The 24,528-nt window shown below is 42.9% G+C and overlaps 1 protein-coding gene across 2 annotated transcripts in view; it reads left to right on the top strand.

Annotated features, from left to right (window-relative positions):
• LOC115156605 (carbonic anhydrase-related protein 10) overlaps window positions 1-24,528 on the top strand; it is a 336,872-nt gene that overhangs the window by 136,192 nt on the left and 176,152 nt on the right. For both annotated transcript variants that reach the window (XM_029704115.1, XM_029704107.1), the window contains exon 4: window positions 11,973-12,115. In XM_029704115.1, coding sequence (XP_029559975.1) covers window positions 11,973-12,115 — 143 coding nt within the window. The remainder of the gene's footprint in view (window positions 1-11,972; window positions 12,116-24,528) is intronic.

Here is a 24,528-nt window from a genome sequence, read left to right as displayed (position 1 = left end):
GTAGGGGTGGGTTGTAATGTATTAGACAGCAGGGGTGGGTTGTGGTGTATTAGACATCAGGGGTGGGTTGTGGTGTATTAGACAGTAGGGGTGGGTTGTAATGTATTAGACAGCAGGGGTGGGTTGTGGTGTATTAGACACCAGGGGTGGGTTGTGGTGTATTAGACATCAGGGGTGGATTGTGGTTTATTAGACAGAAGGGGTGGGTTGTAATGTATTAGACAGCAGGGGTGGGTTGTGGTGTATTAGACAGCAGGGGTGGGTTGTGGTGTATTAGACATCAGGGGTGGATTGTGGTTTATTAGACAGAAGGGGTGGGTTGTGGTGTATTGGACAGCAGGGGTGGGTTGTGGTGTATTAGACAGTAGGGTTGGGTTGTGGTGTATTAGACAGCAGGGGTGGGTTGTAATGTATTAGACAGCAGGGGTGGGTTGGGGTGTATTAGACAGCAGTGGTGGGTTGTGGTGTATTAGACAGCAGGGGTGGGTTGTGGTGTATTAGACAGTAGGGGTGGGTTGTAATGTATTAGACAGCAGGGGTGGGTTGTGGTGTATTAGACAGTAGGGGTGGGTTGTAATGTATTAGACAGCAGGGGTGGGTTGTGGTGTATTAGACATCAGGGGTGGATTGTGGTTTATTAGACAGAAGGGGTGGGTTGTGGTGTATTGGACAGCAGGGGTGGGTTGTGGTGTATTAGACAGCAGGGGTGGGTTGTGGTGTATTAGACAGTAGGGGTGGGTTGTAATGTATTAGACAGCAGGGGCGGGTTGTGGTGTATTAGACAGCAGGGGTGGGTTGTGGTGTATTAGACAGTAGGGGTGGGTTGTGGTGTATTAAACAGCAGGGGTGGGTTGTGGTGTATTAGACAGTAGGGTTGGGTTGTGGTGTAGTAGACAGCAGGGGTGGGTTGTGGTGTATTAGACAGTAGGGGTGGGTTGTAATGTATGAGACAGCAGGGGTGGGTTGTGGTGTATTAGATATCAGGGGTGGATTGTGGTTTATTAGACAGAAGGGGTGGGTTGTGGTTTATTAGACAGAAGGGGTGGGTTGTGGTGTATTGGACAGCAGGGGTGGGTTGTGGTGTATTAGACAGCAGGGGTGGGTTGTGGTGTATTAGACAGTAAGGGTGGGTTGTAATGTATTAGACAGCAGGGACAGGTTGTGGTGTATTAGACAGCAGGGGTGGGTTGTGGTGTATTAGACAGTAGGGGTGGGTTGTGTGGTGTATTAGACAGTAGGGGTGGGTTGTGGTGTATTACAGTAGGGCTGGGTTGTGTTGTATTAGACAGTAGGGGTGGGTTGTAATGTATTAGACAGCAGGGGTGGGTTGTGGTGTATTAGACATCAGGGGTGGATTGTGGTTTATTAGACAGAAGGGGTGGGTTGTGGTGTATTGGACAGCAGGGGTGGGTTGTGGTGTATTAGACAGCAGGGGTGGGTTGTGGTGTATTAGACAGTAGGGGTGGGTTGTAATGTATTAGACAGCAGGGGCGGGTTGTGGTGTATTAGACAGCAGGGGTGGGTTGTGGTGTATTAGACAGTAGGGGTGGGTTGTGGTGTATTAAACAGCAGGGGTGGGTTGTGGTGTATTAGACAGTAGGGTTGGGTTGTGGTGTAGTAGACAGCAGGGGTGGGTTGTGGTGTATTAGACAGTAGGGGTGGGTTGTAATGTATGAGACTGCAGGGGTGGGTTGTGGTGTATTAGATATCAGGGGTGGATTGTGGTTTATTAGACAGAAGGGGTGGGTTGTGGTTTATTAGACAGAAGGGGTGGGTTGTGGTGTATTGGACAGCAGGGGTGGGTTGTGGTGTATTAGACAGCAGGGGTGGGTTGTGGTGTATTAGACAGTAGGGGTGGGTTGTAATGTATTAGACAGCAGGGGCGGGTTGTGGTGTATTAGACAGCAGGGGTGGGTTGTGGTGTATTAGACAGTAGGGGTGGGTTGTGTGGTGTATTAGACAGTAGGGGTGGGTTGTGGTGTATTACAGTAGGGCTGGGTTGTGTTGTATTAGACAGTAGGGGTGGGTTGTGGTGTATTAGACAGTAGGGTTGGGTTGTGGTGTATTAGACAGCAGGGGTGGGTTGTGGTGTATTAGACAGCAGGGGTGGGTTGGGGTGTATTAGACAGCAGTGGTGGGTTGTGGTGTATTAGACAGCAGGGGTGGGTTGTGGTGTATTAGACAGTAGGGGTGGGTTGTAATGTATTAGCCAGCAGGGGTGGGTTGTGGTGTATTAGACAATAGGGGTGGGTTGTAATGTATTAGACAGCAGGGGTGGGTTGTGGTGTATTAGACATCAGGGGTGGATTGTGGTTTATTAGACAGAAGGGGTGGGTTGTGGTGTATTGGACAGCAGGGGTGGGTTGTGGTGTATTAGACAGCAGGGGTGGGTTGTGGTGTATTAGACTGTAGGGGTGGGTTGTAATGTATTAGACAGCAGGGGCGGGTTGTGGTGTATTAGACAACAGGGGTGGGTTGTGGTGTATTAGACAGTAGGGGTGGGTTGTGTGGTGTATTAGACAGTAGGGGTGGGTTGTGGTGTATTAGACAGTAGGGTTGGGTTGTTGTGTAATAGACAGCAGGGGTGGGTTGTGGTGTATTAGCCAGCAGGGGTGGGTTGTGGTGTATTAGACAGCAGGGGTGGGTTGGGGTGTATTAGACAGCAGTGGTGGGTTGTGGTGTATTAGACAGTAGGGGTGGGTTGTGGTGTATTAGACAGTAGGGGTGGGTTGTGGTGTATTAGACAGTAGGGGTGGGTTGTGGTGTATTGGACAGCAGGGGTGGGTTGTGGTGTATTAGACAGCAGGGGTGGGTTGTGGTGTATTAGACAGTAGTTGTGGGTTGTGGTGTATTAGACAATAGGGGTGGGTTGTGGTGTATTAGACAGTAGGGGTGGGTTGTGGTGTATTAGACAGTAGGGGTGGGTTGTGGTGTATTAGACAATAGGGGTGGGTTGTGGTGTATTAGACAGTAGGGGTGGGTTGTGGTGTATTAGACAGCAGGGGTGGGTTGTGGTGTATTAAACAGCAGGGGTTGGTTGTGGTGTATTGGACAGGATGGGTGGGTTGTGGTGTATTAGACAGCAGGGGTGGGTTGTGGTGTATTAGACAGCAGGGGTGGGTTGTGGTGTATTAGACAACAGGGGTGGGTTGTGGTGTATTAGACAGCAGGGGTGGGTTGTTGTGTATTAGACAGCAGGGGTGGGTTGTGGTGTATTAGACAGTAGGGTTGGATTGTGGTGTATTATGCAGTAGGGGTGGATTGTGTGGTGTATTAGGCAGTAGGGGTGGGTTGTGTGGTGTATTAGACAGCAGCGGTGGGTTGTGGTGTATTAGATAGCAGGGGTAGGTGGTGGTGTATTAGACAGCAGGTTTGGGTTGTGTGGTGTATTAGACAGCAGGGTTGGGTTGTGTGGTGTATTGGACAGCAGGTGCTGTGGCTGATTCTAGTAAGATGTGATAACATGCTGGCTCTCTGGGCTGTGTAATGGACATGCTCTTATTTCATCCACACCATGCTCCTCCAGACATATTACAGAAGTTTCACTAACACAATACACATTCTATTTCTATTTCCTTGTGGAGTTGTCATTCCGTGTGGAATGCTAGGAACGATGAAGACGTCCTTCCCTCTTTGCAGGATGTGAGTTCCTGTCTTCTGTGGCCAAGTATTATTTAAGACATCTGTGGGGAAAAAAAGAAAGAAGAAGAGAAACAGAGCAATAGAGAAATAATATAATTTCATTGAATTGCGAGAGAGATGGAGAGAGAGAGGGAGAACGAGAATGAGAGAGAGAGAGAGAGCGAGAGACAGAGAGAGAGAGAGAGAGAGAGAGAGAGAACGAGAACGAGAGAGAGAGAAAGAGAGCGAGAGATGGAGAGAGAGAGAGAACGAGAGAGAGAGCGAGAGACGGAGAGACAGAGAGACGGAGAGAGAGAGAGAGAGAGAGAGAGAGAGAGAGAGAGAGAGAGAGAGAGAGAGAGAGAATGAACGAGTGTCAGATAATGTGAAACCCAATCTCCCTTTTATTTTTATTTGCCCACCACCAAAATGATTACATTTATTAGAAACCTCTTCAGGTAATTGTGGCTCAGCAGAGCAAATATTCAATTAATACTGACAATTGAATAAGTGTGATTCCTCCAGTCCGACCAACATAACCTTGATGCATGTCTCCCCTCTATTAAATTTGTCCTTTCATTCAGGGAGAGAGAGAGAGAGAGAGAGAGAGAGATGTGATTCCAAAACCTTCCATAACAAAGCCATCACCTTCAGAGAGATGAACCTGGAGAAGAGTCCCCTGAGCAAGCCGGTCCTGGGGCTCTGTTCACAAGCACAAACAGAAACAGAGCCCCAGGACAGCAACGCAATTAGACCCAACCAAATCATAAGATAAGAAAAAGATAATTATTTGACACATTGTAAAGTATTAACATAAATACAGAGCAAATAGAATGTTATTTGACCCTAAACAGAGAGTACACAGTGGCAGAATACCTTACCACCGTGACTAACCCAAATTTAGGAAAGCTTTGACTATGTACAGACTCAGTGAGCATAGCCTTGCTATTGAGAGATGCTGCCGTAGGCAGACCGGCTCTCAAGAGAAGACAGAAAATGTGCACACCTCCCACAAAATGAAGTGGAAACTGAGCTGCACTTCCTGACCTCATACCAAATGTGTGACCATATTAGAGACACATATGTCCCTGAGATTACACAACCCAGAAAGAATTCAAAAACAAATCACATTTTGATATACTCCAAAGTCTATTGGGTGAAATACCACACTGTGCCATCACAGCAGCAATATTTGTGACCTGTTTCCAAGATGGCGTCATAGGGGGTGGCTGCCTTTTATTGGGCTCTTAACCCACCGTGTTATTTTGTTTGTTTTTTACATTGTTTGTAACTTATTTTGTACATAATGTTGCTGCTACCGTCTCTTATGACCGAAAAGAGCTTCTGGACATCAGAACAGCGATTCCTCACTTTAAACTGGACAAATCATTTTTCTTTAATGAGTCGGTTGAGAAGGATTTACTCCAGACACCCAAACAGGCCCTCATCCCCGTCATTCGCAGGAGAATGAGACGGAGGTTTCATGGAAGGAGATCGGGGTGCCTTGTAAAGATCCGGCGACGAGTGGCTAATCTGCCTTTGTCATCAGTACTACTGGCCAACGTACAATCGCTCTATAATAAAGTGGACGAACTACAAGCACGTATATCCTACCAACGGGACATTTAAAACTGTAATATCTTTTGATTCAGAGAGTCGTGGCTGAATGACGACATCAATAACATACAGCTGGCGGGTTATACACTGTATCGGCAGGATAGAACAGCAACCTCTGGTAAGACAAGGGGTGACTGTCACGCCCTGACCATAGAGAGCCCTTGGTTCTCTATGGTGTTGTAGGTCAGGGCGTGACTAGGGGGTGTTCTAGTCTTTTAATTTCTATGTTGGTGCTCTTAGTTTGGTTCCCAATTAGAGGCAGCTGATGTTCGTTGTCTCTAATTGGGGATCATACTTAAGGGTTCCCTGTTCCCACCTGCTTTGTGGGATATTGTTTGTGTATGTGCAGGTAGCACTACGTTACTTTATGTTTCGTTGCTTGTTTATTGTTTTTGTTTGAAAGTTTCACTTGAATAAAACATGTGGAGCTCAACACATGCTGCGCCTTGGTCCGGCCATTCAAATGAACGTGACAGTGATGGTCTATGTATATTTGTAAACAACAGCTGGTGCACGATATCTAAGGAAGTCTGAAGGTTTTGCTCAGCTGATGTAGAGTATCTCATGATAAGCTGTAGACCACACTATCTACCTAGAGAGTTTTCATCTATATTCTTTGTAGCTGTCTATTTACCACCACAAACCAATGCTGGCACTAAGACCGCACTAAATTAGCTGTATACGGCAATAAGCAAACAGGAAAATGCTCATGCAGAGGCGGCGCTCCTAGAGGCCGGGGACTCTAGACCACCTTTACTACACACACAGAGATGCATACAAAGCTCTCCCTCGCCCTCCATTTGCCAAATCTGACCATAACTCTGTCCTACTGATTCCTGTTTACAAGCAAAAATTAAAGCAGGAAGCACCAGTGACTGGTGGTCAGATGAAGCAGATGCTAAGCTACAGGACTGTTTTGCCAGCACAGACTGGAATATGTTTCCGGGATACTTTCGAAGGCATTTGAGGAGTACACCACATCATTCACTGGCTTCATCAATAAGTGCACCAATGATGTCTTCCCCACAGTGACTGTACGTACATACCCCAACCAGAAGCCATGGATTACAGGCAACATCCGCATGAGCTAAAGGTTAGATTTGCCGCTTTCAAGAAGCGGACTCTAACCCAAAGCTTATAAGAAATTCTGCTATGCTCTCAGATGAAACATCAAACAGGCAAAGCGTCAATATAGGACAAAAATCAAATCGTACTACACCGGCTCCGACACTCGTTGGATGTGGCAGGGCTTGCAACTATTACAGACTACAAAAGTTCAAAGGTCAACATTCACAAGACCGCAGGGCCAGACGGATTACCAGGATGTGTACTCTGAGCATGCGCTGACCAACTGGCAGGTGACATTTTCAACCTCTCCATGTCTGAGTCTGTAATGCCAACATGTTTCAAGCAGACCACCATAGTCCCTGTGCCCAAGAACACTAAGGTAACCTGCCTAAATGACTACTGACCCGTAGCACGTCTGTAGCCATGAAGTGCTTTGAAAGGCTGGTCATGGCTCACATCAACACCATTATCCCAGAAACCCTAGACCCACTCCAATTTGCGTACCGCCCCAACAGATCCACAGATAATGCAATCTTTATTGCACTCCACACTGCCCTTTCACACCTGGAGAAAAGGAACACCTATGTGAGAATGGTCTTCATTGGCTACAGCTCAGCGTTCAACACCATAGTGCCCTCAAAGCTCATCACTAAGCTAAGGACCCTGGGACTTAACACCTCCCTCTGCAACTGGATCCTAGACTTCCTGACGGGCCGCCCCAAGGTGGTAAGGGTAGGTAACAACACATCCGCCACGCTGATCCTCAACACGGGTGACCCTCAGGGCTGCGTGCTCAGGACCCTCCTGTACTCCCTGTTCACTCATGACTGCATAGCCAGGCAGGACTTCAACACCATCCTTAAGTTTACCGATGACACAACAGTTGTAGGCCTGATCACCGACAATGATGAGACAGCCTAGAGGGAGGAGGTCAGAGACCTGACCATGTGGTGCAAGGACAACAACCTCTCCCTCAACATGATCAAGACAAAGGAGATGATTGTGGACTACAGGAAAAAGAGGACCGAGAACGCCCCCATTCTCATCAACGGGGCTGAAGTGGAGCAGGTTGAGAGCTTCAAGTTCCTTGGCGTCCACATCACCAACATACTAACATGGTCCAAGCTCACCAAGACAGTCGTGAAGAGGGCACGACAAAACCTATTCCCCCTCTGGAGACTGAAAAGATTTGGCAATGGTCCTCAGATCCTCAAAAGGTTCTACAGCTACACCCGCGAGACCATCCTGACGGGTTGCATCACTACCTGGTATGGCAACTGCTCGGAGGCACTACAGAGGGTAGTGCGTAGGGCCCAGTACATCACTGGGGCCAAGTTTCCTGCCATTCAGGACCTTTATACCAGGTGGTGTTAGCGGAATGCCCAAAATATTGCCAATGTCTCCATCCATCCTAGTCATAGACTGTTCTCTCTGCTACTGCACGGCTGCTGCTGCTACTCTCTGTTGTTATCTATGCATAGTCACTTTAACCTCTATGGGCTAGGTGGGACGTAACCGTCCCACTATATTCAACAGCCAGTGGAACAGCGTGGCGCGAAATACAAAAACTATTTTACACCATTTTAAAGATAAGACTCTCTTTAATATAACCACATTGTCCGATTTCAAAAAGGTTTTACAGCAAAAGCAAAAGATTAGATTATGTTAGGGGAGTACATAGCCAAAAATAATCACACAGCCATTTTCCAAGCAAGCAAATATGTCACAAAAACCCAAAACACAGCTAAATGAAGCACTAACCTTTGATGATATTCATCAGATGACACTCCTAGGACATTATGTTATAAAATACATGCATGTTTTGTTCAATCATGTTCATATTTATATCAAAAAACAGCTTTTTACATTGGCGTGTGATGTTCAGAACCTCCGGTAAATTTACTAAATTACTCATCATAAACGTTGACAAAATACATAACAATTATTTTAAGAATTATAGATGCAGAACTCCTTTATGCAATCGCTATGTTAGATTTTAAAATAGCTTTTCGGAGAAAGCACATTTTGCAATATTCTGAGTACATAGCTCAGCCATCACAGTGAGCTATTCAGACACCCGCCAAGTTTGGGACACACTAAACTCAGAATTAGTATTAGAAAAATTGTATTACCTTTGCTGATCTTCGTCAGAATGCACTCCCAGGACTGCTACTTCCACAAGAAATGTTGTTTTTGTTCCAAATAATCCATAGTTATGTCCAAATACCTCCGTTTTGTTCGTGCGTTCAGGTCACTATCCAAAGGGTAACGCGCGAGCGCATTTCGAGACAAAATAATTCACAATGTTCCATTACCGTACTTAGAAGCATGTCAAACGCTGTTTAAAATCAATTTTTATGGTATTTTTCTTGTAAAATAGCGATAATATTCCAACCGGACAATAGTGTATTCATTCAAAGAGGAAAAGAAAAAACAGCGTGGTCACGTGAAAGCGCATATCCAATCTCTTTGTCACCAGGCAGACCACTGAAAAACTGAGCTACTATCCTCTGCCCAGAGACAGGAGACTCCTCAATCCGCTTTCTGAAGGCTTTAGAGAGCCAATGGAAGCCTTAGAAAGTGCTACGTAACCCCACAGATACTGTAGTTTCGATAGAGAATCAAAAGAAGAACTAAAAATTCTCAGACAGGCCACTTCCTGCTTGGAATTTTCTCAGGTTTTTGCCTGCCAAAAGTGTTCTGTTATACTCACAGACACCATTCAAAGAGTTTTAGAAATTTCAGTGTGTTTTCTATCCAAATCTATTAATAATATGCATATTCTCGTTTCTGGGCAAGAGTAGTAACCAGTTTAACCTCTCTAGGGTATGTGGGACGAAATCGTCCCACCTACTCAACAGCCAGTGGAATCCCGTGGCGCGATATTCAAATACCTTAGAAATGCTATTACTTCAATTTCTCAAACATATGACTATTTTACACCATTTTAAAGACAAGACTCTCGTTAATCTAACCACACTGTCCGATTTCAAAAAGGCTTTACAACGAAAGCAAAACATTAGATTATGTCAGCAGAGTACCCAGCCAGAAATAATCAGACACCCATTTTTCAAGCTAGCATATAATGTCACATAAACCCAAACCACAGCTAAATGCAGCACTAACCTTTTATGATCTTCATCAGATGACACACCTAGGACATTATGTTATACAATACATGCATGTCTGTTCAATCAAGTTCATATTTATATAAAAAAACAGCTTTTTACATTAGCATGTGACGTTCAGAAAAAGCATACCTCCCGCAAACTTCCGGGGAATTTACTAACAATTTACTAAATTACTCACGATAAACGTTCACAAAAAAACATAACAATTATTTTAAGAATTATAGATACAGAACTCCTTTATGCAATCGCTATGTCCGATTTTAAAATAGCTTTTCGGCAAAAGCACATTTTGCAATATTCTGAGTAGATAGCTCGCCATCACGGGCTAGCTATTTTGACACCCACCAAGTTTGGCACTCACCAAACTCAGATTTACTATAAGAAAAATTGGATTACCTTTGCTGTTCTTCGTCAGAATGCACTCCCAGGACTTCTACTTCAATAACAAATGTTGGTTTAGTTCAAAATAATCCATAGTTATGTTCAAATATCCTCTGTTTTGTTCGTGCGTTCAAGACACTATCTGAAGGGTAACGAAGGGTGACGCGCCCATTGCGTATCGTGACAAAAAATGTCTAAATATTCCATTACCGTACTTCGAAGCATGTCAACCGCTGTTTAAAATCAATTTTTATGCGATTTTTCTCGTAAAAAAGCGATAATATTCCGACCGGGAAACCCTGTTTTCGTTCAAAGACTGAAAATCTAAAATGGACTCTTCACGTGCACGCACGCCCCCGTCTCATTGTTCTCAGATCGACCACTTACCAAATGCGCTACTGTTTTTCAGCCATGGCCTGCAAAGTCATCATTCAACGTTCTGCCGCCTTCTGAGAGCCTATGGGAGCCGTAGGAAGTGTCACGTTACAGCAGAGATCCTCAGTTTTCAATAAAGAGAGTGTAGAAGGCCAAGAAATGGTCAGAGAGGGCACTTCCTGTACAGAATCACTCAGGTTTTTGCCTGCCATATGAGTTCTGTTATACTCACAGACACCATTCAAACAGTTTTAGAAACTTTAGGGTGTTTTCTATCCAAATCAAACAATTATATGCATATTCTAGTTTCTGGGCAGTAGTAATAACCAGATTAAATCGGGTACATTTTTTATCCGGCCGTGCAAATACTGCCCCCTACCTTAGAGAGGTTAAATCGGGTACGTTTTTTATCAGGCCGTGAAAATACTGCCCCCTGCCCAGACAGGTTAATAACTCTACCTACTTGTACATATTACCTCAATTACCTTGACTAACCGATGCTTTGTTGGGGAACCCCCTGTATATATCCCCGCTATTGTTTTTTTACTGCTGCTCTTTAATTATTATATCTTTCTTTTATTTTTTTATTTTTTTAGTTGTTTTTCTTAAAACTGCATTGTTGGTTAAGGGCTTGTAAGTAAGCATTTCACTGTTAGGTCTACACCTGTTGTATTAGGCGCATGTGACAAATAACATTTGTTATTAAGAAAGGGCAACCAGTGAATAACAAACACAATTGTAAATACAACCTATAACTATTTGCACCTCGTTATAACACTCTTATAACACTGTTTATTATGGTTATAACACTGTTTATTATGGCTATAACACTGTTTATTATGGCTATAACACTGTTTATTATGGTTATAACACTGTTTATTATGGTTATACAAATGTTTATTATGATTCTAACACTGTTTATAGCCATAATATGACATTTGAAATGTCACTATTCCTTTGGAACTTTTGTGAGTGTAATGTTTATGTAAAAAAATGTACTGTTTATTTCACTTTCATTTATTATCCTTTTCACTTGATTTGGCAATGTAAACATATGTTTGCCATCCCAATAAAGCCCTTTGAATTTATTTTAATTGAATTGATAGAGAGACACACAGAGAGAGAACGAAACAGAGAGAGTGAGAGAGAGACAGAGGCAGAGAGAGAGAGAGAGAGAGAGAGAGAGAGAGAGAGACAGAGACAGAGGTAGCACTGTTCCAGCAGTACAGTAGAAGTGGAAGTGGATAATGATGCTATAGTTTACTAACTTTGTTCTTTGCAAGTCTGTAACTGCACATATCCATTTCCTGCTTGGGGATCTTCTGGATGACCTGTATACATTAGCAATAATTCAAACTGGACTGTGTGTGTGTGCTAACTTTACATGTTATTCCATGATATCTATGCTCTTCCATAGGACAAATTGTTACTATCACCTTCATAGCACCATAGAGCAGACCTAACAAAGAGCCAAAACACTGTCCTGTAACCAGTATCTCTTTAGCAACACAGGCTAGCCGTTTTGTGCTCTATTGAAACATCGTCATTAGCAACACAGGCTAACCATTTTGTGCTCTATTGGAATGTCGTCATTAGCAACACATGCTAACCGTTTTGTGCCATATTGAAATGTTGTCTTTAGCAACACATGCTAACCATTTTGTGCCCTATTGAAACAATGTTGTTAGCAACACATGCTAACCGTTTTGTGCCATATTGAAACATCAACTTTAGCAACACATGCTAACTGTTTTGTCTCTACCTCTTTGTGTGTTGCAGTACCGTCATTCTGGGGGCTAGTGAACTCAGCGTGGAACCTGTGCTCCGTGGGGAAGAGGCAGTCTCCCATCAACATCGAAACCAGCCACATGATCTTTGACCCCTTCCTCACGCCCATCCGGCTCAACACGGGAGGACGCAAGGTAAACAAACACTTAACAATGTTACTCTCATTGTGCGTCCAAAATGTCACCATATTCCCTATATAGTGCACTACTCTGGGCTCTGGTCAAAAGTGGTGCTCTAAATCCGGAATAGGGTGCTATTTCAGACGCAGTCTTATTGGCTGAGGTGATGGATGTCGCTGCATTGTAGGTTCCCTTCTGCTTTGTTTGGGGAGCATTGTGTGGTTCTACAATGCTGTTGTATGGTTTGTTAGGAAACTTGGCATGTAAAGATCCCTGATCAATGTTGCTGGCTAAACGTTTCACCGATTTTTATCCCAGTGAACAAAGTCGGTTGTTTGTCACAGTGGAGTTCTTTACAGAGGATCCCGATGGCTTTATAATTCATGGATTCAACTCTACATTGGCAGGATTTAACCATAATACATATTGCTTCACACACACAGTGATCTGTTACCACCATAGAGGACAAAACACAATCCCTTGTGAAGGATTACCATGAAACACAACACACACACACACTCATGAATTACCATATGACATTTGTGTTCCTAGATGCCATAGCGTAGAAACAACAATAGCAAAGTGTGGCACCTCAATGCGCCCCCTGCCATATAATAACAGATCATTTGAAAATGAGCGGAAATGGGATGTGTTCCAGAGCTCATGGTTCCATGTTCAGGTGATTACTATTATGAGGGTGTGTTTACATGCCAGGGGTCGGTACAGGGATACCCCGGGGCCATTGCAGGGGAAACATGGGCATCGGCACCCATACAGATTATGAGAGAGAGACTGTAATCCACATCTACTCTGTTTAACTGCAACGCCTATTACTAACCTCTTTCGTATCGTCTGAGATCCATAAAGATTGGAAAGCTGCCGCGGTCATCCCCCTCTTCAAAGAGGGAGACACTCTAGACAAAAACTGTTATAGACCTACAGTTGAAGTCGGAAGTTTACATTTACCTAGGCCAAATACATTTAAACTCAGTTTTTCACAATTCCTGAAATTTAATCTAAGTAAATATTCCGTTTTAGGTCAGTTAGGATCACCACTTTATTTTGAGAATGTGAAATGCCAGAATAATAGTAGAGAGAATGATTTATTTCAGCTTTTATTTCTTTCATCACATTCCCAGTGGGTCAGAAGTTTACATACACTCAATTAGTATTTGGTAGCATTGCCTTTAAATTGTTTAACTTGGGTCAAACGTTTCGGGTAGCCCTCCACAAGCTTCCCAGAATAAGTTGGGTGAATTTTGGCCCATTCCTGCTGACATAGCTGGTGTAACTGAGTCAGATTTGTAGGCCTCCTTGCTCACATACGCTTTTTCAGTTCTGCCAACAAATTTTCTATAGGATTGAGGTCAGGGCTTTGTGATGGCCTCTCCAATACCTTGACTTTGTTGACCTTAAGCCATTTTGCCACAACTTTGGAAGTATGCTTGGGGTCATTGTCCATTTGGAAGACCCATTTGTACCCAAGCTTTAAATTCATGACTGATGTCTTGAGATATTGCTTCAATATATCCACATAATGTTCCTGCCTCATGATGCCATCTATTTTGTGAAGTGCACCAGTCCCTCCTGCAGCAAAGCACCCCCACAACATGATGCTTCCACCCCCGTGCTTCACGATTGGGATGGTATTCTTTGGCTTGCAAGCCTCCCCCTTTTTCCTCCAAACATAACGATGGTCATTATGGCCAAACAGTTCAATTTTTGTTTCATCAGACCAGAGGACATTTCTCCAAAAAGTACGATAATCTTTGTCCCCATGTGCTGTTGCAAACCGTAGTCTGGCATTTTTATGGTGGTTTTGGAGCAGTGGCTTCTTCCTTGCTGAGCGGCCTTTCAGGTTATGTCGATATAGGACTCGTTTTACTGTGGATATAGACACTTTTGTACCTGTTACCTCCAGCATCTTCACAAGGTCCTTTGCTGTTGTTCTGGGATTGATTTGCAGTTTTTGCACCAAAGTACATTCATCTCTAGGAGACAGAACGCTTCTCCTTCCTGAGCGGTATGACGACTACGTGGTCCCATGGTGTTTATACTTGTGTACTATTGTTTGTACAGATGAACGTGGTACCATCAGACATTTGGAAATTGCTCCCAAGGATGAACCAGACTTGTGGAGCTCTACAATTTTTTATCTGAGGTCTTGGCTGATTTCTTTTGATTTTCCCATGATGTCAAGCAAAGAGACACTGAGTTTGAAGGTAGGCCTTGAAATACATCCACAGGTACACCTCCAATTGACTCAAATTATGTCAATTAGCGTAACGTAAGCTTCTAAAGCCATGACATCATTTTCAGGAATTTCCAAGCTGTTTAAAGGCACAGTCAACTTAGTGTATATAAACTTGTGACCCACTGGAATTGTGATACAGTGAATTATCAGTGAAATAATCCGTCTGTAAACAATTGTTGGAAAAATTACTTGCGTCATTCACAAAGTAGATGTCCTAACCGACTTGACAAAACTATAGTTTGTTAACAAGAAATTTGTGGAGTTGTTGAAAAATGGGTTTTAATGACTCTAACCTAAGTGTATGTAAACTTCCAATTTCAACTGTATATCCATCCTGCCCTGCCTTTCTAAAATCTTCAAATGCCAAGTTAACAAATTGATCACCGACCATTTCGAATTCCACCGTACCTTCTCCACTATGCATTCTGGTATCCGAGCTGGTCATGGGTGCACCTCAGCCACACTCAAGGTCCTAAACGATATCATATCCGCCATCGATAAAAGACAGTACCGTGCAGCCGTCTTCATTGACCTGGCTAAGGCTTTCGACTCTGTCAATCACCACATCCTTATTGGCAGACTCAATAGCCTTGGTTTCTCAAATGACTTCCTCGCCTGGTTCACCAACTACTTCTCAGATAGAGTTCAGTGTGTCAAATCAGAGGGCCTGTTGTCCGGACCTCTGGCAGTCTCTATGGGGGTGCCACAGGGTTAAATTCTCGGGCCAACTCTTTTCTCTGTATATATCAATGATGTCACTCTTGCTGCTGGTGATTCTCTGATCCACCTCTACGCAGACAACAAATACCATTCTGTATACTTCTGGCCCATCTTTGGACACCGTGTTAACAAACCTCCAAATGAGCTTCAATGCCATACAAGACTCCTTCCATGGCCGCCAAATGCTTTTAAATGCTAGTAAAACTAAATTCATGCTCTTCAACCGATTGCTGCCCGCACCCGCCCGCCCAACTAGCATCACTACTCTGGACAGTTTTGACTTAGAATATGTGGACAACTACAAATACCTAGGTGTCTGGTTAGACTGTAAACTCTCCTTCCAGACTCACATTAAGCATCTCCAATCCAAAATTAAATCTAGAATCGGCTTCCTATTTCGCAAAAAATCCTCCTTAACTCATGCTGCCAAACATACCCTCATTAAACTGACTATCCTACCGATCCTTGACTTCAGCGATGTCATTTACAAAATAGCCTCCAACACTCTACAGCAAATTGGATGTAGTCTATCACAGTGCCATCCGTTTTGTCACCAAAGCCCCATGTACTACACACCACTGTGTCATGTGTGCTCTCGTTGGCTTGCCCTCACTACATATTCGTCTCCAAACCCACTGGCTCCAGGTCATCTATAAGTCTTTGCTAGGTAAAGCCCTGCCTTATCTCAGCTCACTGGTCACCATAGCAACAACTACCCATAGCATGCACTATTTCACTGGTCATCCCCATAGCCAACACCTCCTTTTGCTGCATTTCCTTCCGTATCTCGGCTGCCAATGACTGGAACGAATTGCAAAAATCACTGAAGCTGGAGACTTATATCTCCCTCTGAAACTTTAAGCATCAGCTGTCAGAGCAGCTGACCGATCACTGTACCTGTTTACAGGCCTCCTGTAAATAGCCCACCCAACTACCTCATCCCCATATTGTTATTATTTTTTTGCTCTTTTGCACCCCAGTATCTCTACTTGCACATCATCATCTGCACATCTATCACTCCAGTGTTAATGCTAAATTGTAATTATTTTGCCTCTATGGCCTATTTATTGACTTACCTCCCTAATCGTATTACATTTGCACACACTGTACATAGACATTTTCTATTGTGTTATTGACTGTACTTTTGTTTATCCCATGTGTAACTCTGTGTTGTTGTTTTTGTCGCACTGCTTTGATATATCTTGGCCAGGTCGCAGTTGTAAATGAGTACTTGTTCTCAACTAGCCTTCCTGGTTAAATAAAGGTGAAATAAATACATGTAATAAAAAACTGGAGATAGAAAAATAGCAGAGGGTGAAATCAGAATCACCTTTATTCACTAAGTACATTTACACGTAGGGGAGAGTTGGGTAAGTTGAGCCACTTTTTACATTCAGCTTCACTATGTCAAGTGAAATATAATATCCTTTCTAACAAAGATATCTACATATATTTCAGGATGTTGTGTGTCCGTAGAAATAATCACATTTCATGTAAACATTCCGATTGACGAGAGTGCCCTCCCATTCCCAAACTAGTAATCCTGTAAAAAACATAGTTTGTGTAAAAACAAGTGTTCTCTTAGCACAACTTACCCTGGGTAAGGACAGCTACAACTGGCTGTACTGAATTAAATACTACCACTACTTTTTAAAAAACCATGTCTGTCTTTATTTCCCAAACACAATTCAACACAATCACAATTCAACACAATCGAAATTCAACACAATCACAATTGCTTTTTAAAATATTTTAATAATTTCAAGCATCTTTTAACACAGGCTTAACAACTAACAAACACGTTGTACTTTATTAAACACTTTTAACATAGGCCAGGCCCTGTTGAGGGAGGGAGGGAGGGAGGGAAAGTTTGTGGAGCTAGAGGTCACACAAAGACGAGGTTTGTAATACATTTCAAGCAGCATGCAGAGCAAAAATGTAGAACTGTAGAGCTTGCTAGTTACTGCTCTTGTCAAACAGCCCTTTTGGCTGTTATGTGAATTTTACAGATTCCTAGTCTCACAGAAGTTCACTGAACGCTTTGGTAGCAACTCCAGTGGAACTTTTTCATGTCTCAAGAGAGAACGTTTTCAAGTCAAAAGTAATTTAGGGCTTTGGTGTCTCCACGGGGCTAATGTACCTCTGTGTTTCCATATCTCGAACATCAGAGCTATCTGCACTAGAACAGTCTGATTCACCTTCTCAATGCTGCTGAACACACACACACACACACACACACACACACACACACACACACACTCCCACACATACACACACTAGTCTCTGCACCGACCTCACCTTGTCAGTGCTGAACACTCCCTGATCAGTGTGTGTCAGTTTGGCAGGCTGTCAGCCTTGGCCAGATACACAATGTACAGCACTAAACAGCTCTGAACTGCTTCACACAACATCATAGTCCCCTCCAAACTCATCACAAAGCTCAGTACCCTGGGACTGAACGCATCCGTCTGCAACTGGATCCTGGACTTCCTGACGGCCTGCCCCCAGGTGGTGAGGGTAGAAAACAACCCATCTACCACGCTGACCATCAACACGGGGGCTCCTCAGGGGTATGTTGTTAGTCCCTTCCTGCACTCCCTGTTCACCCCGGACTGTGCACAACTCCAACACCATCATCAAGACTACAGGAAACGGATGGGTGAGCACGCCCCCATTCACGTCGACGGGGCTTTAGTGGAGCAGGTCGAGAACTTCAAGTTCCTCAGTGTCCACATTACTAAATAACATGGTCCACACACACGACAGCGCCTCTTCCCCCTCAAGATTATGAAAATATTTGGTATGGGCCCTCAGATCCTCTGAAATGTATACAGCTGCACCATGTAGAGCATCTTGACTGGCTGCATCAGCGCTACAGAGGGTGGTGAGTATGGCAGAGTACATCCCTGGGGCCGAGCTCCCTGACATCCAGGACCTCTATACCAGGCGGTGTCAGAGAAAGGGACCAAAAAAATTGTTTATGACTACAGCCACCCAAGCAATAGAGTGTTCTCTCTGCTAGTGCATAGAAAGCAGCATGTCTAGAACCAGCAGGACCCTGAACAGCTTCTACCCCCAAGCCATAAGACTGATAAACAAGACTGCTAAATAGCTAATCAAGTGGCTACCCGGACTACCTGCATTGACCCTTCGTGGCACTAACTCTCTTTCTCTTCCACTGACTTAATACACACACACACACACACACACACACACACACACACACACACACACACACACACACACACACACACACACACACACACACACACACACACACACACCTCATACACACACACATAACATGCGCACACGTGCATGCTGACGCCACACACACACACACTTTCACGTACGCTGCTGCTACTGTCTATTATCTATCCTGTTGCCGAGTCACTTTAACCCTACCTAAATGTACATAGCTTCCTCAATTACCTCGTAACGCTGCACATCAACTCGCTATTGGTGCTCCCTGTATATTGACATATTATTTTTATGAGTTATTGTTTTTCAGTGTGTATTTATTCCTTTTGTCACCATTTCAATTTTTTGAAACTCTTTAACTCTGCATTGTTGGAAAAGGACCCGTAAGTAAGCATTTCACTGTTAGTCTACACATGTTGTTTACGAAGCATGTGACAAATAAGATTTGATTTGATAGTGTCTTTCTGTACTTTGTAGGTGATAGTGTGTTTCTTGGTGGAGGGGGCTGACCGCCAGCAGCCAGAACAGGGTGATGTTGACCATCCCCACAATACCTCTAATAGCTATAAGCACAAAACCAACTAAGTTGGGCAGATACAGGCAGTGAATAGGCTGAATAGCCTTACCTTGAGAACCTCTTGCTACTGAAATGTGGCGACGGTGAGTCGAGTTTATGTTTTTTGGCTGTCTAGCATGCTAGCAGATACCCATAGACGCTATTAGCAATGGCTCGCAAAACTACCTCTAACTTCCTTCCTACTGGACATAGAGACAAAAAAAAATGTATCAATGAGTTCATCTGATTCTGAGGAAGTAGATAAAGGTCCTCATTGCCAAAATCCCGAAGTATCCCTTTAAGTGAAAACAAGGAAGGACAAATAAAATATGTTCTCTATGTTTGGTCAGACATGAGGAGAGAGAGAGAGAGACATACAGAGGGACAGACAGGACGACAGACAGACAGTGAGGGTGAGAGAGCGAGAGAGCGAGAAAGAGAGAGAAAGAGAGAGACAGAGAGAGTGAAAGTTAGATAGAGAGAGAGAGTGAAAGAGACAGAGAGAGAAAGAGAGAGTGAAAGTTAGATAGAGTGAGAGAGTGAAAGAGAGCGAAAGAGAGAGTGAAAGTTAGAGAGAGAGTGAACGATGGATAGAGAGAGAGGGAGAGAGAGTGAAAGATAGAGAGAGAGGGAGAGAGAGGGAGAGAGAGAGTGAAAGATGAATAGATAGAGAGGGAGAGAGAGAGAGTGAAAGAGAGAGAGAGAGTGAAAGATGAATAGATAGAGAGGGAGAGAGAGAGTGAAAGAGAGAGAGAGAGAGAGAGGGAGAGAGAGTGAAAGATGGATAGAGAGAGAGGGAGAGAGAGAGTGAAAGAGAGAGAGAGAGAGAGAGAGGGAGAGAGAGTGAAAGATGGATAGAGAGAGAGGGAGAGAGAGCGTGAAAGAGAGAGATAACGAGTGTGTCCAATAATGTGAAACCCGATCTCCCTTTCCTTTTTATTTCCCCACCACCAAAACGATTACATTTATTAGAAACCTCTTCAAGTAATTGTGGCTCAGCAGAGCAAATATTCAATTAAAACAGACAATTGAATAAGTGTGATTCCTCCAGTTCGACCAACATAACCTTGATGCATGTCTCCCCTCTATTAAATTAGACCTCCCATTCAGGGGTTCTTTCCTTTAACTTCTCATTAGTTAGACAGAAACAGACAGAGCAGGGGAAAAGAGGAACCGATCAGGGAGTCAGTTCATCTTCTCTCTCTCTAGCTCTCTCACAATTCAATTCAATTCAAAGGGCTTTATTGGCATGGGAAACATATGTTAACATTGACAAAGCAAGTGAAATAGATAATAAACAAAAGTGAAATAAACAATAAAAATGAACAGTAAACATTACTCTCACTGAAGTTCCAAAAGAAGAAAGAAATTGCAAATGTCATATTATGAATATATACAGTGTTGTAACATTGGGGAAATAGTTAAAGTACAAAAGGCAAAATAAATAAACATAAATACGGGTTGTATTTACAATGGTGTTTGTTCTTCACTGGTTGCCCTTTTCTTGTGGCAACAGGTCACAAATCTTGCTGCTGTGATGGCACACTGTGGTATTTCACCCAATAGATATGGAAGTTTATCAAAATTGGGTTTGTTTTCTAATTCTTTGTGAATCTGTGTAATCTGAGGGAAATATGTGTCTCTAATATGGTCATACATTTGGCAGGAGGTTAGGAAGTGCAGCTCATTTTCCACCTCATTTTGTGGGCAGTGTGCACATAGCCTGTCTTCTCTTGAGAGCCAGGTCTACGACGGCCTTTCTCAATAGCAAGGCTATGCTCACTGAGTTTGTACATAGTCAAAGCTTTCATTAAGTTTGTGTCAGCCACATTGGTCAGGTATTCTGCCACTGTGTGCTCTCTGTTTAGAGCCAAATAGCATTCTAGTTTGCTCTCTTTTTTTGTTAATTTTTTCCAATGTGTCAAGTAATTATCTTTTTGTTTTCTCATGATTTGGTTGGGTCTAATTGTGTTGCTGTCCTGGTGCTCTGTGGTGTCTGTTTGTGTTTGGGAACAGAGCCCCAGGACCAGCTTGCTTAGGGGACTCTTCTCCATGTTCATCTCTCTGTAGGTGATGGCGTTGTTATAGAAGGTTTGGGAATTGCTTCCTTTTAGGTGGTTGTAGAATTTAACCGCTCTTTTCTGGATTTTAATAATTAGCGGGTATCAGCCAAATTCTGCTCTGCATGCATTATTTGTCCCGTGTGGCTCAGTTGGTAGAGCATGGTGTTTGCAAATGCCAGGGTTGTGGGTTCGATTCCCACAGGGGGACCAGTACGGGACCAGTACGGAGAAAAAAAATGTACAAAATGTATGCATTCACTACTGTAAGTCGCTCTGGATAAGAGCGTCTGCTAAATGACTAAAATGTTTAAAAAAAATTGATGTTTTTCATTGTACAAGGAGGGTATTTTTGCAGAATTCTGCATGCAGTCTCAATTTGGTGTTTGTCCCATTTTGTGAATTCTTTGTTGGTGAGCGGACCTCTCTCTCAATCTCACTCTCACTCTGTCCTGAATCATTGAAGTGGGGGATGTTCTGAAGAAGAACCAAATGTTGGTTATGAAACCAGATTAGTCCTCTTTAGTCTTTGCTGTTGTTTTTTCCGCCACTAAGACATCTGTGAATAATCTATTAGTGCTGTGAAACGGGCCCCGCTTCTCAATTTCACATTTGGGACGCATTTCTCTGTCTGTTCTCCAGGCTTTGAAGTCCAATGTTATCTTTTGGGAGCATGTGTAATTTCAGTGATAACTGGTATATGTCTCTGCCAGGTCGCTGGGGGTTTTCTGAGAAGCTGTTACACTAAAGTACAGATTAATTCAAAGTAAGAATGTAGTAATAATGCATGCAAGTATAAAGTTAGATAACATTCAGAACAGAACCCTATATAATCGAACCTGACCGTAATGAAAAATGCAATTTTATGTTTTTAACGGGTTTGGAGCTCCCTATAACCACCTGGCCTTACAGGTGTTATGGATACACACAGGAGGCAGTATCCCATCACATCTGATGCTCCTCAACAGCACAGATGTTTATAGCAGAGGACCAAACACATTACCATCACACAAATAGATTCAATTATGCAAATTGCAGATTGAAAATGAATTAGACACAAGTTTGGGTAGGCTGAGCCAATTCAAAGCTGTCACCACACCACAAAGCGAGAGTCAGCCGCTTGGTCTAGGTGTCTGTCTGTGTGTCTGTCTGGGAAGGGATATCTTCAACAAGGCAATTACTGCAGTGGAGCCGTGGATATTTTAGCTTTCCAAGGGGAGCATGTTAATTGCCTGAGCAATGCAAGCGCCCTGGAGCCATGATTTTCTCTCATGTCTCAACCTAGAGATAACTGGCTGAGTTGCAAACATTCACACACAAACGCATGCAAACACGGTTTGAGCCAGCAGCCATGGCTTGTCCATCTGTGTTTGAATTTGAATTACAAACACAGAACAGAGGAATGGCAGAAAAGAGGAGGCAAGAGGAACGGATGAGATTAGAGGAGTGTGTGGGGTGCTGATAGACAGGTTACAGGTGTGTGCATGCGTGCAGAGTTATTTACAGCAAAGTGGGTCATGGTGAGTGCCCAGCTAGCACATTTGGTTCCTTGGAAGTTGTGGGAACGTAAATTTTTGGTTTCCCATTGGTTTTGGGAAGGAAGCAATACATTTCCTGACAGGTAAAACTTTTAAATGTCCTGAAATGAGAAAGGAAGTGAAAATGTTGCCTGCTCTGAGAACGTTAATATTTAATTGCAGGCAGGTTGTGAAAACGTTTGATCTGGCTGTGAAACACAAGGCCCGCTCCATCTTGGCTCAGACAACAGATCTTATGATCATAGTCACTGTGGAAGGACAAATAGTGGACATTTTGTAGAACCCAAATTCATTTTCATAGAAGTATGGAGACAATGTTAGTTGCAAACCATTTCCATTCATTAGAAGTCAATTGAATAGAGGAAAATAGCCAAAACCCCAAAGCAGATCTTGCATATACAGCGTTTCTCAAGAATCCATATGCTCTGCAGTGTTAATGTGCAATGTATATGCTAAATGTGTCACTGTTTAAGTTTTAGTCAACGTATAATAATTTCTCAAACTTTTCTATTTGGTATTTTATTAGGATCCCCATTAACTGTTGCAAAAGCAGCAGCTACTCTTCCTGGGGTCCACACAGAACATGAAACATGACAAAATATAGAACATTAATAAACAAGAACAGCTCATGGACAGAACTACATAAATGTAACGTTTTAAAAACGGCACAAGTAGCCAACATATCAATAAATACACACAAAATATCTAGGTCAAATAGGGAGAGGCGTAGAGCTGTGAAGTGTTGCATTATCTTCTTTTTGTTTACCAGGCTTCATTTGAGCAATATGAGATAGAAGGGAGTTCAATTTAATAATGGCTCTATATAATACTGTACTACTGTACTTAGTATTGAATTGTATTATGGACAGACCCCTCCTCATCTTTATAACCATGGAATCTATATATTTTGACCATGGCAGTTTACAATCTAAGGTAACACCAAGTAATTTAGTCTCCCCAACTTGTTGAACAGCCACACCATTCATTACCTCTTGAAAGGCTGGTCCCGTATGCGGGATCAACATCCAGCAAAAATCAGAGCGCCATATTCATAACCTAACCATAACCAAATCTAATATTTTTGTTTTTCTCAAACATAGGACTATTTTACACCGTTTTATATATACACTTCTCCTGAATCGAACCACGTTGTCTGATTTCAAAAAGGCTTTACAGCGAAAGCAAAACATTACATTATGTTAGGAGAGTACATCGTCAAAATAGCCACACCGCCATTTTCTGACCAACCACATGCATCACAAATAACCAAAAAACAGCTAAATGAAGCACTAACCTTTGTCTTCATCAGATGACACTCCTAGGACATCATGTTACACAATACATGCATTCTTTTGTTCGATAAAGTTCATATCTATATATAAAAACAGCATTTTACATCAGAAAATATTTTCCTTCAAATGCATCCGGTGGATCAGCGCTACAATTTACTAAATTACTATTTGAAAACATTTTTTAAATTTAATATTGTCATTCAAAGAATTATAGATTAACATCTCGTGAATGCAACCGCATTGCCAGATTTAAAAATAACTTTACTGGGAAATCACACTTTGCAATAAAAGGGAATGCTATGCTCCGAAAAATAGGCTAGGCGATACAGGTTAGCGCCATCTTGGAACCATCTAAAATCAAATATACTATTGTATACTATTGTAAATATTCCCTTACCTTTGATTATCTTCATCAGAAGGCACTTCCAGGGATCCCAGGTCCACAACAAATGTAGTTTTGTTCGAAAAAGTTAATAATTTATGTCCCAATAGCTTCTTCTTGTTAGCGCGTTCCGAAGGCTACTCAAAATGTACTGTAGCGCGCGGGACTTGTCGTCACGCATGTGCAAAAAAAAAATATTTAAGTTCGTTCAAACATGTCAAACATTGTATAACATAAATCTTTAGGGCCTTTTTCAACCAGAGCTTCAATAATATTCAAGGGGGACGATTGCATTGTCTTACAAAACGTTTCGAAAGGGGAGGGTAGCCATGGGCGCCCGTGTCATAGTAGTAATGGCCCTCCCTCTATGACCAACTTCCCAAGCCTCTCTTTCGGTCAGTTTGTACCATAGAAGACTCAAACCA

Source organism: Salmo trutta, chromosome 2 (genome assembly GCF_901001165.1).
Source record: "Salmo trutta chromosome 2, fSalTru1.1, whole genome shotgun sequence".
Lineage (NCBI taxonomy): Eukaryota > Metazoa > Chordata > Actinopteri > Salmoniformes > Salmonidae > Salmo > Salmo trutta.
The sequence above is the reverse complement of the archived record's forward strand: the minus strand, read 5'-3'. Positions and strand labels throughout refer to the sequence as shown.